Source organism: Macrosteles quadrilineatus, unplaced genomic scaffold, assembly GCF_028750875.1.
Source record: "Macrosteles quadrilineatus isolate MER2022 unplaced genomic scaffold, UCM_ALF_1.0 Scaffold_1__1_contigs__length_201487025, whole genome shotgun sequence".
Taxonomy (NCBI): domain Eukaryota; kingdom Metazoa; phylum Arthropoda; class Insecta; order Hemiptera; family Cicadellidae; genus Macrosteles; species Macrosteles quadrilineatus.
The window spans coordinates 130,880,804-130,901,774 of NW_026542594.1; the positions used below are offsets into that span (position 1 = coordinate 130,880,804).

General features: G+C 35.8%; 1 protein-coding gene across 3 annotated transcripts in view; it reads right to left on the bottom strand.

The window, feature by feature from the left end:
- The window catches only part of LOC128985009 (scaffold attachment factor B2-like), a 106,467-nt gene that overhangs the window by 55,197 nt on the left and 30,299 nt on the right, over positions 1-20,971 (bottom strand). For all 3 annotated transcript variants that reach the window (XM_054404391.1, XM_054404384.1, XM_054404395.1), the window contains exon 4: positions 17,786-17,881. In XM_054404391.1, the coding sequence (XP_054260366.1) occupies positions 17,786-17,881 (96 nt within the window). The remainder of the gene's footprint in view (positions 1-17,785; positions 17,882-20,971) is intronic.

Consider the following 20,971-nt stretch of genomic DNA (forward strand, 5'->3'; position numbering starts at 1 on the left):
CACCCTGTCATTGTTTATTAATTTGTTCCAGGCGGCGTTAATGGCTAATTTTGCAGCTGAGGACTTCATCTTAAAATGTTGTTCCCAACTTAGCATTGGCGTGAACAATACCCCTAGATATTTGTAAGAGTTAACAATCTCGACCTCTTTGCCTTTATAGAACCATTTATTACTTTTTGCCAATCTATCTCCTTTGCGAAAAACCATAATTTTGGATTTATTAGTATTAACTTGAAGGTTCCATAAATTGCATAAATTTCAAGTTTTCCAATCATTTGTTGCAGTACAACAGCCGTGGGAGCTATTAAAACTATGTCATCCGCATACATTAGGATATTTATTTTCTGACCTCCAAATAAACATCCGCCCTCTAAAAATTCTGGCAAATCATTTATAAATATTGAGAATAAAGTAGGGCTAAGATTACAACCCTGTTTTAAACCCATCTTGGACTCAAAACTACTTGTAATGCCGTTTTTACACCATACAGAAACATTGGTTCTATCGTAAAGATTTTCAAGAAGCTTGACAAATTTGGTTGAGACTCCTATACTAAATAATTTATAAATTAAGGCCTTTCTGTCTATAGTGTCGAAGGCTGCTGAAAAATCTACAAAAAAACAAAATAACTTGCCTTTTTTAATCGCACAACTTAAATTAATCATACATGATAAACTAAATATATTATCAATGGTAGAATATCCACGTCTGAACCCCCCTTGAAACTCTGTCAATATATTATTCTGAGTTAACCACACATTTAGTCTAGAATTCAGCAAACTCGTAAATATTTTACCACCACAGTCAATAAAGGAAAGTCCTCTATAATTCTCAACAGAATTTACATCTCCCTTTTTGTGCAGCGGGAATATAATTGATTTTTTAAAACTTTCCACTACCCTGCACTTGTTAAACATGTTATTATGAATACCCAATAATCTAGTGAGCAGTGAATCTGGAGCATTTTTATAAAACTCGTAGGGCACCCTATCGTGGCCCGGCGCTTTATTATCTTTTAATCTCGCGAGAACTGATTTTAACTCTAACATACTAAAATCTCTGTCCAAAACATCGTTTGTTATCATTGGTTCCGCATAACAGATCCCAGCTGATAATCGTGGCGGGTTTAATAATTTACTAAAATGGTTGATCCAATCCTGTGGTGCAATGTTACCCACGAACCTATCACTCCCGTATTTAAAACTGTTTAAAGCCGACCAAAATGTTTTCGCGTCAGTCCTGTGATTTAAACTGGCAATCGTGTTATCCAAGTGCATTTTTTGTTTATTTTTACATACAAATTTAAACATCTTACATGCTTGAATGTACTCAGATTTGTCAGCTGTCGAGTTTGTCCTACGAAATGTGTTTAACCTCTTAAATTTCCGCTTTCTCAACGCTAAACATTCGTAATCAAACCATTTTTGTTTGTGTTGTTGTTTTAAAGAACAGCTACTACTAGTCGCACTTTGTTTTGAATGGGCTGACTCCTTTATAATATGTACAATTTGATCTACATTATTTTGGTCGTCCAACGATATATGAAACCTAGCAATATTCTGAATAACCTTTTCCTGATATAAAATATTATCACGTCGAGTCCATTTTAATTTTGGGAGTAAAGGTAAAATGTTTTCATCTCTTCTCCTCACACAAATGTCGTTATCTATCGATAAGGATACTTCAATTGGCAGGTGGTCAGAGCCCGTGTGTTCAACAACTTTAAACCCCTGTATGATATCTAGACAAGATAATGAGACCGCGGCTATATCAATAACAGAGCCTCCCATTACACCTATAAAAGTATATTCCCCGCCATAATCACCCTCTGACCTACCGTTCAGTATAACTAACCCTAAATTTTCACACAGATCTAAAATTCTCTTTCCTTTATTGTTAACAATTAAATCTTTGGAGTTTCGGGTTCGTCTAAATAACAATGATTCCACTTGGTTAAAACAATATTCTGGTAAAGTTTGTTCTATACCTACACGGCCATTAACATCACCGATCAAAATAAAATCTTGAAAATTATTGTTTGTCAAAAAGTTTGATAAAGCCTGAAAGTTATCATCCCATGAATTATAATTAATATATACTGGCATTAACACTATTGATCTATTACTAACTGTATTCCTTATTTGCACTAACACATAGTTATCGTATTCAATAAAATTAATTTTGTCACAAAACGGAGAACTTAAATTAATCAAAATTATTAATCCTCCCATGTATCTTCCATGGCTTGAGCTACGTTTAGCAAAACTAAAATTCTTTTTGAAATTTTTTAACTTTTGGTCTATATATGGAGCATCAACCTCAGAAATAAATGATTCTAAAATAAAAACAATATCATACAAATTAATGAACTCTATAAAACTTAAATCATTCACCTTGGACTTTAACCCGCATACATTGTAGGCCACTAATTTTAAACTACCTATCTTACTTAAAGTACTTGTTGAGTCCGTTCGACGTACTTCTGTGGCTGGATTGGCGTAGACCCCTCAACCCCGCACTGCCTGAGAGTAGCTCGCTGTCCCTGGTCCCTGATGGCTGCTGTCGCTGGTCGCTGTCGCAGCATCCCTTGGAGTCTCGCGCCAGCTCGTGGTCGACCCCTGGTCCTCGGCTGCACCCTCCATGTCCAAAGGGGGATTTGCTAGGCGATTTATGAACTCCGAGAAGTCGTGGCGAAACATGGAATTCAGCTTTGCGACTCCGTCCTGCCTCCCTGCCATTAGCCTACCCTCCTCCCACGTGAACCTACACTTGTCTATGGTTAGGTGATCATATACCAAGGGCATCCGCCGGGTCCCCGCTACCCTCTCGACCTCATTTCGCACTGACACTAAAGCTTTACGCTTTACTCGCACCTCCTTTGGGAAATCGCGGAAAACTGAATAACCCGTGTTTTTCAATTGTTTCACCCGAGTCATAATATAGTCAATGTCAGAGTCATAAGGCAAGTGAGCGATTATTGTATCTTTTAGGTTTCCTAGTGGGTGGGCCCTGTTAATACATACTTGACTGTGACCGAACGTATCACCACAGAATTTGCCTACTATATACTTAAAGTCCGTTGTTCTTTCACCCCACTTCAGTCCCTTGAATATCAGATTGTTCCTTCTTGATCGACTTTCTAAATCTAAAAGTTTATCCATAATGACTTTATTTTGTCGCTTAAGGTCCCTTATCTGTTCATTTTGTGAAACGTTTTCTTCTTCCAAATGTGACACTTTTTGTGAGAGGTTAACCAAGTCAGATTTTGTGGCCAAATTAGACAATTTAGAGTCCAGGAGATCGGACATAACATCTCTGAGAGAAGATCTTAACTGTCCATTAGTTAACTCACCAACTTTCTCGTCGTCGTTCTCCATTATTCCCATCATCAAACCTGTAGAAGATTCCTCCGGTGATGCTGGCGAGGAACGCGATCTCGGACGTTTGACAGGTCTTCCCGAAGGCGAGAAATAATTGATTATCTTATTGTCTGTCATTAACACAACACTATGTTCGCTTAAATATCACTTTTGATGCCGCAAACACGAACAAACGACGAAAATCACCGTAATGTCCACGACACGAACCCACGACAACTTGTCTGCCACTGACCACGTTGCAACTGACCACGTCGGCGATTTACCGATAACTGATTGTTTTCTTAGTTCCCAACCTAAATTATCAGTTCAAACGATACTTAACCGTTTCTTATCACATTGAAACACAACTCCAATACTAAACTCTGTTTATTACTGCAGAATTTTACAATAAATCGGGAGCTACACTGTAGGACTACTGACTCAAACGGCACCAGTAGTGCCAACCTAATAAGCTATTAATAATAGGAATAAGCTAAAAATAATAGGAATACGGAATAAGCTATTACCGTAGTACTCATGGTAAGAACTGGACGCGGGACCGATTTTTTTTTTCGTTTTGAGGTCCCTAGAGGCCAAAAACACCATCCGTTCAAATTCATATATATATATATATATGTTTATATATATATATATATGTGTCCGTCAGCACGATAACTCGAGCAAAAATGATCCGATTTTGATGAAATTTGGTACAAACGTGTAAACCTACGTTTATTCGAACGAGTTCGCGATCCAGCATGATCGGACCATGGGAACGGGTGTTTACGGGGGGTTTTATGGGGTAAAAATAGGTTTTTCCCATTTTTGACCCAAAAAACACAAAATTTAGCAATTTATTTCCAAACCATTTTGTAGAGCTTAAAAAAACAAATAATTTAGTATATTGAAGCGTTATTATGCGCCTAATGGTTATGGAGAAAATTCTAAAAAATTGTAAATTTAAAATTCCCATGTTATTCTTATGGAGAATAAGTAAACTGTTGTAGTTTGCTTGTTTATGAACATATTTTGATCAAATTTGGAAAATATGTTTTTATTTCTTACTAACTATTAACATTTTACAAAAAAAAACGGTTTTACCCTCCCTGATGCAGCAAACCTAAGTACTTGTTAAACTAATTCTATTTAAATCGGGAATAAATGCTATATTTTTAAGTAGACAGTTCAGTGTAAATCCAATCAGTCAAATGGAAATTCGCTTAGTCTGCAGGTTTGCTGCGGCGGGGGTATTTTATATTACAAGGTTTGCTCTATCTCTAATGGTTATTGAGATAAATAATAAAAGTTAGTATTAAATAAAAAATTCCCATGTTATTCTTTTGGAGGAAAATAAAAGTGTTGCAGTTTGCTTATTTATGGATATATTTTTATCAAACTTGGCAATTTATTTATTTTATACTAAGCTATTAATATTTAACATAAATATACACTTTAGTACCCTCCCTATAGCAGTAAACCTAGTACTCGTTAAATTTAAAGTTATTTAAATAGGGAATCTATCTTACATTTTTAGGATATATTTTTAGTAAAAATCCAGTCAGGCAAATGGATATTCATTTTTCAATCATATTAACAATCATTTTTCTTATTAGTATTATGATTTAAAGCCCACTTACTATTTTGTCACTACCATGTAACTACTAAATACCCCCGCCGCAGCAAACCTGCAGACTAAGCGAATTTCAACTTGTCTGATTATATTTTTACTAAAATATTTCCATAAATAAGACATATTATTCCCTATTTAAATAACATTACATTTAACAAGTGCTTAGGTTTGCTGCTACGGGGAAGGTAAAAAGTGTTTTTTGACCATAATTCAATAGTATAGGATGAAATAAATCAATTTGCCAAATTTTATCAATATATACCCATAAACAAGTAAACTACAACAATTTTCATTTTCTCCATAAGTATAACATGGGAATTTTTAATTACACTATTTTTGAATTTTCTCCGTGACCGTTAGGCATACAACAGCGCTTCAATATACTAAATTATTTCTTTTTTTAAGCTCTACAAAACGTTTTAGAAAGAAATCGCAAAATTTTTTGTTTTTAGGTTCAAAAATGGGAAAAACCCATTTTTACCCCATAAAACCCCCCATAATCTCCCGTTCCCATGGTCCGATTATGCTGGATCGCGAAATCGTTCGAATAAACGTAGGTTTACACGTTTGTACCAAATTTCATCAAAATCGGATCATTTTTGCTCGAGTTATCGCGCTAACGGACACATATATATATATATATATATATAAATATATGATTTAATTTAGGTGTTCACTTTAGGGCTGCTGATATATTAAATATTTAAGTAAATAAGTACAACTGAGCACCCTGAATATTATATTTTATAAAAAGAAGTGACATGTTTCGGACATTAGTCCATTTTCAAACTTCAAAATACATAAAACACTTAACCATTGTTTATATTGTTTGTTTGTAAATAAATATGATTTATATATACAGATGGTTTATAGAACTAGACAGGATTTGGAAAAACTTTTTTGTTACTGATTATTTAATTTTAAAATTTGGTCAAAGATTGGGTTTCTTGAAGGAATTTGGCTATTTGATATCAAGGACATGTATACCAACATTCCCCCAAAAGAAACTTTGAAGATATTAAAAAATGATTTAGAAAAGAGCAACATCCTTTCTGAACAAGAAATTAAAGAAATCACAAAACTGACAGAAACATGTCTAAACCAAAATTATTTTACGTTTGATCAAAAATTCTTCCAACAAAGAGAAGGCTTGGCAATGGGGTCCCCTTTATCTGGTTTGATAGCTGATATTTACATACATAATTTGGAAGAAAACAAAATTAACAATGATTTAAATCCATACCACTCAAAAATCAAATATTGGTACAGATATGTGGATGATGTAATTTGCCTTTTTGAAGGAAATGAAGAGGAAAGTAAAGAGTTTTTAAAATATTTGAACACATTGTCCAAGAAAATAAAATTTACCCAAGAAATTAACGATAATGAAATAAACTATCTCGACCTAACTATTTCAAAAAACATAAACAAACACGATTTCAAAATTTACAGAAAACCAACTCAATCAGACCTAATGATACCATCAAATTCTAACCATCCTTGGAAATACAAACTATCTGCTCTCAGATCCATGCTAAATCGTCTTTTGAACATTCCAATGACAAAGAAAAATTACGAGATAGAATTAAACAAAATTAAATACTTAGCATCAAGGAATGGATATAAGCAAAACATTATCTACAATATGATTAGAAACATCAAAAGAAAGAAAAATCAAAATCAAGAAAACAAAGAAAGAAAGAAGAAAGAGAAATTCATTAGTATCCCATTCAATACAACTCTTAACAGGACTACAAGAAAAACTTTTCAAAATTCTGAATACAAAATTGGCTTTAAAACAAAAAATAACGCTTTCAATATGATAGCAAGTAACATTAATACAAATAAAGAACATCAAGACATCTATGACAAATCTGGCATTTACAAAATTAACTGCACTGATTGTGAACACTTCTACATTGGTCAGACAGGACGCTCTTTTAAATCTAGATTCAAAGAACACATTCAAGCTCTTAAGAGTAACAACAGAACATCCATGAAATCAAACTTTGCTGAACACCTTTTATCGACCAACCACAATTACACAAATTTAAAAAACAACATGAAAATTCTAAAAGTTTTAAACAAAGGAAATCGAATGGATTCAACTGAAGAATATTTCATATATGAAGAAAATCTAAAAAATCCAAATCATATTTTAAATAGCCAAATTCCTTCAAGAAACCCAATCTTTGACCAAATTTTAAAATTAAATAATCAGTAACAAAAAAGTTTTTCCAAATCCTGTCTAGTTCTATAAACCATCTGTATATATAAATCATATTTATTTACAAACAAACAATATAAACAATGGTTAAGTGTTTTATGTATTTTGAAGTTTGAAAATGGACTAATGTCCGAAACATGTCACTTCTTTTTATAAAATATAATATTCAGGGTGCTCAGTTGTACTTATTTACTTAAATATTTAATATAAATATATATATAAATGTATATATATACATATATGAATTTGAACGGATGGTGTTTTTGGCCTCTAGGGACCTCAAAATTAAAAATTAGATCGGTCTCGGGTCCAGGTCTTACCATGAGTACTACGGTAATAGCTTATTCCCTACATGGGAAATTGGCTAAAACTTAAGTGGTACCTAAGTTATTACTCCCGGTAGGTATAATTTTTTGTCGGTAAATATTAGGAAATTCAACCTTAAAATCCGGACTTAATGCGGCTGAGGCACAGCCGGTATTTTTGGGAACTTTTGCCATTTTCATCAACCGACTGGGTAGCTGAGTGGTTATAGTGCTCGCCTACTAATCAAAAGGTCGCCAGTTCGATCCTGAGAAAAATCAGTAGCTTTTTGATGGTTCGAAACTGGACCCAGCTGTTCCTGATCATTGGGCTCTAAATAAATGATCCTGGCTAATGAAACAGCTGATCTTAGTCCGTAACAAAGCTACACAGATCATCTCACACCATTCTACACTCATCCTTCACTCATATTTGGGTTAAAATACGCACCTAAGTGGCGTCCCCATCTTAATGATTGATAATTGATAATAATAATTAATTAGGAAATTGAACCATAAAATCCGGACTAAATTGAAATTTTGCACAGAGTGAGACTAGTTGATGAAAATGGCAAAAGTTCCCAAAAATACCGGCTGTGCCTCAGCCGCATTAAGTCCGGATTTTAAGGTTGAATTTCCTAATATTTACCGACTAAATAATTATACCGGGTGTAATAAGTAGGCCTACCATGTAAGTAGTTACATAGTAGTGAAAATATAGTGAGTGAGCTTTAAACTTACTAATATTAATAAGGGAAAACTATTGTTAATATGATTGAAAAATGAATATCCATTTGCCTGACTGGATTTTTACTAAAAATATATCCTAAAAATGTAAGATAGATTCCCTATTTAAATAACTTTAAATTTAACGAGTACTAGGTTTACTGCTATAGGGAGGGTACTAAAGTGTATATTTATGTTAAATATTAATAGCTTAGTATAAAATAAATTTGCCAAGTTTGATAAAAATATATCCATAAATAAGCAAACTGCAACAATTTTATTTTCCTCCATAAGAATAACATGGGATTTTTTTATTTAATACTAACTTTTATTATTTATTTCAATAACCATTAGAGATAGAGCAAACCTTGTAATATAAAAAAGATGTATTTTTAGACGTTCTTTAACTTTTGTATTTACAAAAATTCTCTAATACCAATAGTTTGTGAAATATTGTCAAAAAAGTGAAAATTGGCCGCCATTTTCCAAGATGGCGGCTGAAGCACAGCAGGGATTTATGGTGACTTTTGAAATTTGATTTATTTAGGCTTACTAAACAACTGTGCACAGTGGAATAGGTTTTTGGGGAAAATCTCGGTAAGTATGGGTTTTTTGAGAAAACCCTGCTTTGTAAAATTAAAGATGACAAAATTTACTACAAGTTTCCTATATAATGTTTGTTTCTACGACAAACCGTTTCTCCACTAGAGTACACTAAAAAAGGCCAGAAGTACAAAAAAATTAAAACATTGCTAAATGCTGCTGTTTTACATTAGGTTTCCATGGAAACAACCCATGTTACGATAATTTTAACTATTTATTCATGATAATAAACTGAAACACACTTAAAATAAACAAACTAGGGTGTCCTCTGACCACAAGCCTCCACCCAAAAGAAATACCCGTCTTTTAAGGATTAAATTGGGGAAAATAGTGACAATCTTTTTTTTATAATGTTAATAACCTCATGAATAGCAATAGGTTGGTTGGTAGGATCACGTTGTCACTCTCTTCGGGTTGAAAGTTGGCATTCCATCCATCTTGTTTTTAATGGGCCCAAGAGGAGAGAAAAAGCATCTTCTTCCACATCCTCATTTGCTTCTAAGGCTTCCTCAAGGGTAAGAAACTGAGGACCAAGTTTATCTTTGAATATTCTCAGCTGCCTACAGTTTTCTTCCTTATAGCAAGGCAAGGAGTGGTGAGTATGTTGTCGATTAAGTTTTTCTTGGTTGATGCTTGGTTTTTGGTGGTTGAAAGGTTGATGCTCTGGCCATAACTTTTGTGTAGTAGGAACTCACCATCAATAACATACTGCACTTGACCATGGAAGTGCTTGTTTTCAATGGGGACAGGGGCTTTAGGCCTATAAATATTTGATTTGGTTCCTTGTGCAAACCATTATTATCAAACAACAAGAAAGAGTATGGACCCAGTTCGTAGGACAGGAAGTGTTTTAGTTCTTCATCATAATTCTTAGTGATGCTGATACGTTGAAACAATGTTTTGGGGTTTACGGGTAAAAATTCTCTACTTTCATCGCGTTATTTATCATGGCAAGTGGGTGGACACGGTCTGCTTGTCTGAATTTTACGTTACCAAAGTTAAAGCTATCTACAACTCTTTTAATGTCTTTCATCCTTTTTTCTCAATCACTATAGCAGTCAACCCTGTGGCCAGCAACATCCCTGTGCTGAGAAAATAAATGGGGGTTTTGTGGGAACGGGAAATGCTCCAGCAGTCAGTCATACCAAGACCCCACAGTGGGGTCTTGGTCATAATTCTTGGCATAGATTTATCAAGCGTTTTTCAGTTCATTATCATGAGTAAATAGTTCAAATTACCGTAACATGGGTTGTTTCCATGGATACCTAATGTGAAACCTTTGTAAAACAGTTAGGGTTTGTTTTCATTTTTGGTACTTCTGGCCATTTTTAGCGTGCTCTAGTGGCGTAACGGTTCGTCGTAGAAACAAATGTTATATAGGAAACTTGTAGTAGATTTTGTCTTCTTTAATTTTACAAAGCAGGGTCTTCTCAAAAACCCATACTTACCAGATTTACCCCAAAAACCTAAAAAAGTGCCCCAATTTTTAGGTTTTTCACAAAATAAACAATGTTCCGGGCAAAATATCTGTCAGCAAACCTCATATTCGTGTTCAGCGACCCAAAATACATAAAGTAAAATGATGATTAGGACTGTACCTAAACTTTCCTCTATCTTTCCTAATATGCCTAGACTATCTAGGGACATCAAAATGGAAAAGTATATCGGTCCCGGAACTAAGTGCTACCTACGGTAATAGATACTTCCCTAGGAAAATTAGATAAAAGAGTGTCATGTAACAAAATTTTTAAATTGACAACAATTTTTTTCTAAGTACTGTATTTGTTTTACATTTACCTTGGCTTCACACAATCATAACCTCCGCAATTACTTTTTATTTCTTTTTCGTCAATACCCCTATATTATACTGGGAAATTACTGTTTAGTTTTGAAGCTTTTTATTTAGGGGTGGGCGAGTAGTGATTTTTCAATTCGAGTCGAGTCGAGTATTTGAGTAAAAACTCGAGTATCGAGTCGAGTCGAGTAGTTGCGCGTTAAGTAGGCCTAGGCCCAGGGTTTATGCTGCGGTAGTATTTTTAGCATCTTGCTATTCACAACTTAAAAATGCTAAGTTTACATTGTTTTGCAGGCTAGGCCTATGGCAAATTTTCTACAAATAAAATTGAAAGGTGTAATGTTCAAACAAATGTAATATTAGCCTACTGGAATTTTTTGTTTTAAATGCTTAAGTTATTGAATAATATTTTTTCTACAGTTAGGCCTAACTTAGTTTTTGTCTTTGCAGAGAGTTTGCAGCATTTTGCTGAAAAAATTTCATCCTAGCCTAAACCCTGCCTAGGCCTTAATAGGTAGTTTAAGTACTTATACCAAATTTTCTAAGTTATATGGTTATTAATTATTAGTACCTCCTACCTTAGGCCTAATAAAAAATTTGGCCTAGACTACTTGTTGGCCGCAGCATTAAATTATTTAGGCCTACACATCACTTGTTATTGTGTGTTTTATTTTTTCTTGCCTTTAATTCCTCCTCACTAACATGATAATCAACCTAACTAACTAACTTAATAAGGTACCTAACTTTAAGAATAATTTCAATTCAAATAGGTTCCGGTTCGTAATAGCGGTGGACGACGACTATCCGTGCCGTGTCTGCGATAAATTAGTGAAATCTGACGATCAAGCGGTGTTGTGTGACGCCTTTTGTGATAAGCGGTACCACGCTAGATGTATTAAACTCTCATCTGAAAGATATAAGAAAATCCAGGCCCTAGGGGACGACGTGAAGTGGTTTTGTGACTCATGTGAGGTTAAGCTCGTTAAGCTCCGGGAACGCAAACTCGCCTTTGACGACATAGTGGATCTCACTATTAACGTAAGTGATATAATGTCCTCGATCATTAAGCTGCAAGCAGAAAACGCTGTTTTAAGAAATAAAATGGATTCTGAAATTAATTTGCATGGAGCAATTAGCCAGTTCCCACGTGATAATATTATTACAAATTGTGACTTAATCAGAGGAAATGACGTATGTCACAAATCTCCTGAAGTTAGGCTTTTGACTTCAGCAGTAAATGAGGAAGAAGAAGGAAACTCAGAAAAAAGACCGAGTACAGAGTCTGTTTTAGCACAGCCAACCAAAACTCATGTTAAAAGTCTTGATAGCCTGCCTACGCTGGTAACCAAAAGGAGTGGAAAATTGTCGAACCAACAAAACCAACAGCGGACGGTAAATCAAGATGGCGGTGGATCTGATGATGTTTGGACTACCGTTGTTTGTAACAAACATAGGAAGAACAAAACCAACTTAACGAGTGATGATACAATAATTAACAACAGTGTTAACGCATCTCATGTAGACCACAAGCTGAGTTATGCGGCAGTAGCTAACTCAAACATTGGTGACAAGGCTATTGCTGCGAATCAAGACAGACAACAGACAAGGTCGGTGACGAGAAGAACCGTGACTAGACCTAGATCTACAACCGCAAAACAAGTTCTTGTTGGGACTTCTGAAAATGAAACCCTAAAAGGGGCTAAGAAAGCCTGGTTACACCTGGGGAAAGTCAGAAAAGGTACCGAGGTGGCCGATGTTCAAGGCTACGTGGCTAAAGTCTTCCCGGGAGTGGAGTTCCAGATTGAGAAACTAGAAACAAAAGGTTCGAACGATAGTTTCAAGATAGGGTGTGATTTTATCCACAAGGACAAAGTCTTGGATGGTAAATTGTGGCCCAAGAACATCACTTTAAAACGTTTTTTATTCCGGGAACCAAGGAAAAGTGCAGTGACGTAGGACCTGTCTCTATCCCAGTGCTCGTCTCGGACTCCTTAGCTTTTACAGACAATATACAAAATCCTATAACCTCAAATGTGCCTAGGCCTAGGAAGTACGACTTGGTCAGGGATAGGGCTCCTGTAGCAAAACCTAGTGATCATCTGGTATTTGGCTATCTTAACATTCAGTGCTTACGTACTAAATTAAATGTCACCTCACTTTTTTGTGAAGAAAATCAATTAGACGTATTCTGTGGTTGTGAACATTGGCTAGGAAACAGTGAGATAGAAGCTTTCAGCAAACTGAACTCATTGCAACTTGTAGCAAGTTATTGTCGTGACCTGCACAAGAATGGCGGTGTCTCTATATTTGTGAAACAGGACTTGCGCACTAGGTCTAGGCCTATCAATCTTGTGCAGTACTGCAGTGAGCTCGATATTGAGATAGTTGGTATTGAGCTGATGGACTTCTCCCTCATCGTCCTCAGCATATATCGCTCGCCCGATGGACAGGTTCAACAGTTCTTCGATCTGCTCGACCAGTGTCTAGACTACCTTGCTGGTTTCAAGAAAAACATTATCTTGGGCGGAGACTTTAACATAACCCTCAATGCCAATAATGCAGTGGCCAGTGACTTCGCAGATCTACTACGCTCTCATGGACTGTTCATCACGAGTCTTCTGCCTACGCGTGGACCTCGCTGCCTTGATACAGTGGCCACACATCTTAACTCATGGGATTACCAGGTTTGGACAACTGAACCGTATGTGGCGGACCATCAAGCGGTTCTCATGAAAGCCAACTCCAGTATGGTGAGTCCTTCTTTAACAGTTCCTGCATGGCTAAATCTTTATACTAGATATTATAGGCTATTAGATGACGATCTTATTCCTAGTTTTAAACATGCTCTTTCACAGGTTCCCTGGGATGATGTGCTATACCATAAGCAAGCCGAATTGGCTTTTGAGGCATACATGTCAGTTTTTAATACTTTTTTTCCTGTAAAAGTCAGCAAAAAGGCTAACCCTCAAACAAAAAAAAAACCGCCCAGGCCTAAGGACAAAACTTGGTTTACTGCTGAGCTGAAGCAGATTCAAATGTTTGTGCTAGCATTCAGGGATAGATACATGGCGCCGGAGACTCCCGCCAATAGGGACCATTTCTCCCTCACAAGATTATACTCTTTACACCAGAGCCAAAAGGTTGTATAGCTGTCCAATCTGCAACACGGCTTCCGTAAAGACAGATCAACTGTCACTGCCGTCTCTGAGCTCATACATCGCGTTCAACAAGCCTTTGAGGACACCAACACTGTTGCCTTGACATTATGTGACTTGAGCAAGGCATTCGATTGCGTCTCACATGACATTCTCCTTGCCAAATTAAATAAATATGGGGTGCGCGGTGCAGTTTACGACACCTTTGTGACATATTTGGAGAACCGACAGCAGGTCGTCTCAATAGCCGGAGCTAAGTCCCGAGCTCTCAATGTTCCTCACGGGGTGCCTCAGGGATCGGTTGTGGGACCTGTCCTCTTTCTGATAGCCATAAACGACCTTGAACTAGGTGGCAATGCACTCAGGTTTGCTGATGACACTACCCTAATTTCTGTTGGTGACAATCCAGGAACAGCTTCAGAAAGAGCTGAAGTGATGTTTAGGGCAGCAAAAGATTGGTTTGAGACAAACAAATTAAAACTCAACCAAGACAAGACACAAAAAATCCTGTGTTCACTTCAGTCAAACTTGGCTCAGGACGTTGATAGGGTAAATCTACTGGGCTTTACGATAGACCCAAAGCTGAGTTGGAAAGATCATGTGGATAACGTGGCAAAGAAATTATCAAGAGTAACACATCTTCTCAGGAAACTAACAAGACTAGTTAATAAAGCTTACCTAGTTGTGGTTTACCACGCGTTATTCTATAGTCACGTCACTTACGGTCTTCAGCTATGGGGTCATGCATCCAATGTCTCCAGAAAAAAACTGCAGAAGAAAGCTCTGAGAATCATGACTGGCAGTGGGCGACAGGAGAATTGCAAGCCTATTTTTGTTGACTTGGGCATACTTACCATACACAGCAACTACATCCTTCAATGTGTCAGCTACGTACACTCCAATGTGCATACCTTCACCACCAGGCAGCAGGTGCATGCGCACAACACCAGGCGCAAAGACCACATTGATGTGTCCTATTGCAGGCTCAGTAGGACAAAGGATGCTTTCCCGGCCATGGCCCTCAGACTGACCAATAAGTTGCCGGTTGCAGTTAGGGATTTAAACAAAAATCAGTTTCAAGCCAGGTTAAAGTGTTGGCTAAAAGCTAGGCCATATTACTCGCTTAAGGAGTTCTTTGAGGACGACCTCACGGGACTTTAAATCCACCGCCATTAAGTTCATTAATTTGACTAAATGGAAGTCTGTAAATATTAGTTTTTATTCTCATAATTGCAAATAGTTGACGCAGCCTAACCAGCCTATGCTGGTATCAAGCCAAGGAGGAGGTAATAAGGTAATAAGAAACAGAATTTATAAAAATAAATTTATTTACTTAACAGAAAACTTATATCAAAAACTACATATTGTATTACAAGTTAAAAACATCAATGAGGTATTTAAAAAAAAGTAATCACTTGGATAAGCACTTCATCCGTCTGAAGTTTGAAGGTTATGGGTACTAGGGCTATCCTCTTCACTCAGTACATTTATAAAAATGATCAAGTCACTCGTCTCTGACAGACTGAAAATATCAAATAAAAACATAGTAGGCCTATTATCTCGAAATAAAATCCCACATTAAACACTTAATTTAAAATTAAAACACATTTCACTGTAGCCTGGTATAAGTTAGCCTATTTGGCCTTTCTTTATAAACTCACATTTTCTAGGTTAAGTTACAATTCAAACTGTAGTTGTCATGTTTCTGCCACCAGATTGAAAATTGCACAATCAAAATCACAAACAGAATATGTTTATTTTACTTTCTACTAAACTTCCACTAACAAAATCAATTTTATTTTAAGTTACAAATTCACTTCAAAGTAAAAACATTCAAAACTGACGTTGACATAACTTCACTCCAATCCATTGTTTTGTTTTGTTCTTGTTGTTGCTATGCGTCACCATCTTTATCTCTCTCTCTCTCTCTCTCTCTCTAGTCGGTCTGCTCCTGCTGTCTGCTTTCCCATCAAACAGCTGTTTTGCAGGGCTGACGTTGCCATATTTATCATTACACCATTATGGTGAATGTCGGCAAAATTATCATAAAATTGTTATAGCTTTTATTTTGTAAAAAAAGATAATAGTTTGACTAATTTAAATCATGTTTATGTAAACTCATTAGAAAATTATGCTTATAGTTTGTTTACGCCAATACCACAGTTGTAAAAGTACAAAAATTATCGTCCATCTGGCAACACTGAGTTTAAAGTGGAACTGATCTTTTCTTTCTGCCATTTGCCTAGACCCAATGAGATTGCGTCATTCAGATGCATCGATGTTCCTTGCAGTAACTTTTCGGTTTGTAAAACTAAACACCAATACCGATTAATTTTAAAAAATATTATGCTACAGTAGGTTATTTTTATTTGTTGTATTTCTATATTTTGGTATAAAATATTTTGTTATTTCTATATTTTGGTATAAAATATTTTGGTATAAAATATTTTTATGGCAGTTCAAACTAAATCTGATATTGTACTTTATAATATCTTCAAGAATCGTCTGCCATTGTTAGGCCTACTAGTCACGAGACTCCCTTGTTGACTATCGACTATTGCAATTCGATAGATTCATTCAATGCTTTATTTCAACTTACTGTATCGTTATCGAGACGTATTGTTGACTGTTGTAGGAAAGTGAAAGTCTGTTGTTAGTAGTAGTAGTCCTCTTGCTAGCTCTGCCGAATGAGGATGGGTGTTTGTTAAACATTTGGTTTACGCTGGTCTAACCTATATGAGGTTAGATAGTTGTTTTTTGTAGGAATGGGGATTAAAAAAGGCATCAACACAAAACAAAATATAATTTATTAAATATGGATGTAGAAAATCGTGAATTGGCACTATTTATAACTACTCGACTCGAAATTTTCGAGTAGTAATTACTACTCGACTCGAGGTCGAGTATTTGAAAAAACTCTAGTAATTACTCGAAGGTCGAGTACTCGCCCACCCCTTTATTGCATGAAACCGAGTTTCAGATGTTAATCCTATGTTGCTCTATACATATTTATAAGGTGTAGTACTTAAAGACAACTAGTAGTACTTAAAGACAACTGATTAAATAATTATAAATCGTAAGTGAAAATAAAATTAGATCTTAAAAGAATTTAATATAAAGAATTACGGTTCTTCACTCATTGGGATCTAAAACAACAATCTTACAAAACTACATTTTTGCAATGGTACAATGCAGAAACTTACACCATAGTCTACTAATTAGCCACCATTGATATACCAAGATAAAATTGTATCCATCTTCAATAATTGTTCATCTTTTGTTGTTGTCAACGGTAACGGGTTCTGCAAAGGCCGTTGCCAACATCAAAACCTGAATCCCCTGCGATTCCCTGTTCAACTAGCCGCGCTGCAACTTAGGCGCGACTATACTTGATCTACGACCATTTCAACTTAGGCACGAGCTCCCAAGCCTGGTTTCTGGTCCGGGGACTAAAGTTAGGCGCGTCTAACACTAGGCGCGTACTAGCTGGGCTCGAGCTCCCAAACCGCCTCTTAGTATGTTAGACCTACATAACTTAAATGTTTTCTAATGAACTTTTTACAAATTAGTTTCCTAGACATTTTCTTATTGATAGTAGTGCACCTAGATATTGATTTTAACGTTTAATTTTCCTGTATACTATTACTATACATTTAAAAAACAAATCCATAAAACAATGAATGACGTGCTGTAACATTTTGTTTGACACCACACAGTGAAAATAACACACAATTTTAAGAAGTAAAATATCAGTTTGAGTCATTTGTAAAATTAGATTGTTAAGTTTTATTTTTACAAACTATATCCTTTAAATATGAGACATATAAATGATTTTTAATTCGGCAGAATTATTTTAAAGCATAATTTACAACAAACCACCTCAAACCTAATGTCCACAAGTAAATAAACTGTAGAATCCATTGACTATACCTAATAAAAATAATAATTATTAGAACATGTGTAGTTACACAATGAAATAGTGAATTACCTCATCAGCTAACAGTTTTTCTTCATCTTCTCCAATGGTCAAGTTGATCGAGTCTTCATTGTCGTTGATGCCATTAGCTTCAGTTGTAGATTTTTCCTAAAAAAAAAAATAATGTATTTAATAGGGATGGGCGAAATTGGATCTTTATTTAGAAGGAGACAAGACGAGACAGGATTTTTTATTTCTCATAAAATTTCGAGACGGGATTTCCTTTCACATACATAACGGGAAATGCACGTTCCACATTTTAACCAGTTTTTTAACATTTTTAAATACCTACTGATTTATGACAGACTGGTTAAATACAAAAATAATTTATAAATGAAAAAACTTTTTAAAACAAAACGTTTTAAACGCATTAAAAAGTATATAATAATTTATAAATATGTGGAGAGTGTAAATACTATTAAGATTTAAAACGAAAAACGTGGGATGCATGCAATTGATAATAACTAGGTGAAACCTGTCGAAATCGACGGTTACTTTCAAGGCTTACGTTAATTCATCTCACTGCGATAAATTGGGTGAAGTATACATATTTTGTGCATTTAGCATTGTTTTAAGAGTAATAAGTGTAAAAACAATAATGATAGGAATTTCGTTAGTTGCCAAATTTGGTTGATCATTCAATGATTAAAATATTTCCTATACTGTACGTCATCAAAGTTATTATTAGTATGTTATATGTTTTTTTGTTTTAAATCTTAAAAGTATTTATACTCTATACATATTTATAAATTATTTTATTATATACTTTTAGTGCGTTTATTTATAAATTATTTTCTACTTTTTAGTTTTTAATGTGTGTGGATGTTAAATCTATTTCAAGAATCTATATCAGATTAAGAAAGAGGCATGTGGGAAATCTAAGGTTTATTTGAGTTTCTTTTCATATAATTATGTATTAGATTGAATGTATGGCCTACCTACTAACTATAAATAGCCTATATCAATCTATTTGATTTATTGTTTACTTTATAGAATACTGAATAAATAACAATTGACATTATTAACACCTTTATATCTGCAATCAGATTGTTTATCTTTATTTTGAAATGTTTGTTTGTATAAAGAATCTCTTGGGAGCATAACCTGTACCTCTTAATCTCTGCTCTTCGAACTGTCAAATTTAAGTATTTACAGCTGACTTAAATCAATTGATATATTTACATCAAATGTAAACACGGAAAATTTGGAAACCCATGGGGCGTAGCCCAAGGGAAATATTAAAATTAAATTATATAATATTGCATTGTCATCCATTTGTGAGCTATGTTTCAAATTTCAAGTATCTAGCTCATCGGGAACTTCGCTTAAAATTGATAACAAAATTTGTAGGAAAGCGAGCTGATAAAAACAAGCCCATGGGGCGTAGCCCAAGGGGAATATGAAAATTAAATGATATAATATTGCATTGTCATCCATTTGTGAGCTATTTTTTTTTTACATTTTATTGTTGTCATGAGAGCCGAAGCCCCCTGACTGCATACCCGGTACCTATCCTTTAGGACATACCCGGGCCCCATGATGTAGGCCGAAGCTTACGCATCAACCTTTAGCACATCATGGGCGGATGACTTAAGGTCATCAGGCTCGCCGGCTGCCGAAGCAGACCCTTCGGAAGGAGGGTTGCCCCTCAATCCTAACCAGGGATTCCGGCTGCTTGTTTAAGCGTCACTCCACCTGGGTTCCACTAGGTCGGGACCTAGAGGTCCATGGTAGAGCGCCCCGACGCATTTAGTGCAAGCAACACTCGGGACCTATCTAATCCCTGACAGGCAGAACCCGCCATCAATAGCCAGGAGGAAGGGGACCATCAGCACGCTGACGGGGGGAACCCCAACCTCCCATTTACACCGCTGCCCGATCGAGGCCTTACCCATTGCTGGGAAACCAGAGATAACCAGAGCGATAGATCCCCAGATACCCCTGGCAGGCTCGGACCCAGCACCCGATCTACTTCGTTTGCCCGTCAGACCCAACATCACTGCCAGGCCATCAGGGTTTCCCAAAAGGAGGCAGGTATAGAAGTGGGACCCACCCGGATGAACCTATCCACCAGAGGTGGCGACACCCTTGACTCAATTGAGGTTCCGGGAAGAACCCCCCACACTCAAGATAACCATACCGTCCGTGCTCAGAGACAGGGATTGGTTTGCATAAGTACCTACAAACCGTTGCCCTCACACTGCGGAAAGTTACGTTGCCCTTGAGTGTCCCCGTGAGCTGCGGGTACTTGCCCGTTTTCACCTCCAGGAAAGGTTACTTCCAAAGTCGAGGATTTGCCCACTGAATGCTGGTCGCACACAACAAGCAGGCCGAAGCCCAAAGTACCACAGACACAGGTAGGTTAGAGATTTGTGAGCTATGTTTTAAGTTTCAAGTCTCTAGCTCATCGGGAAGTATCAAAATTGGCAAGAACGCAAGTTAATAAAAACAAGCCCATAGGGCGTAGCCCATAGGGCGTAGCCCAAGGGAAATATGAAAATTAAATTAAATAATATTGCAATGTCTTCTATTTGTGAGCTATGTTTCAAGTTTCAAGTCTCTAGCTTATCGGGGAGTTAGTATAAAATTGATTGCAAAATTTGTACCAGACAAGAAATACGAGCTAATAAAAACGTTTTAAAATAATAATAATAGACAACAATATTTAAAATCTTTTGTTAAAAAACATTAATAAAAACATCAGTATAAAAAACAAATTAATATTATTTGGGCCTAACTTATTAAAAATAACTCTTTAGCATAGGTAGGAAACATGGAGATATATCAGTTAGTATGTAGTTGAACTTTGAAAAATACAAAATTTATAAGTCTAGTTAAGTATCAAGTAAAAATTTTTCAGTCTTATTATTAGTGTTATTTTTAGAATGATTTTGGAGTGACTTATTTTGGCTATGTTACAGTAGTAAAACATGTCTAACACTGCTTACACTAACAAAACTTCTCATCATTTGCTTTGTCAAAACAAAATACCCCCACCGCAGCAAACCTGCAGACTAAGCGAATTTCAACTTGTCTGATTACATTTTTACTAAAATATTTCCATAAATAAGACATATTTATTCCCAATTTAAATAACATTAGATTTAATGAGTGCTTAGGTTTGCTGATACGGGGAAGGTAAAAAGTGTTTTTTAACCATACGTCGATAGTATAAGATGAAATAAATAAATTTGCCAA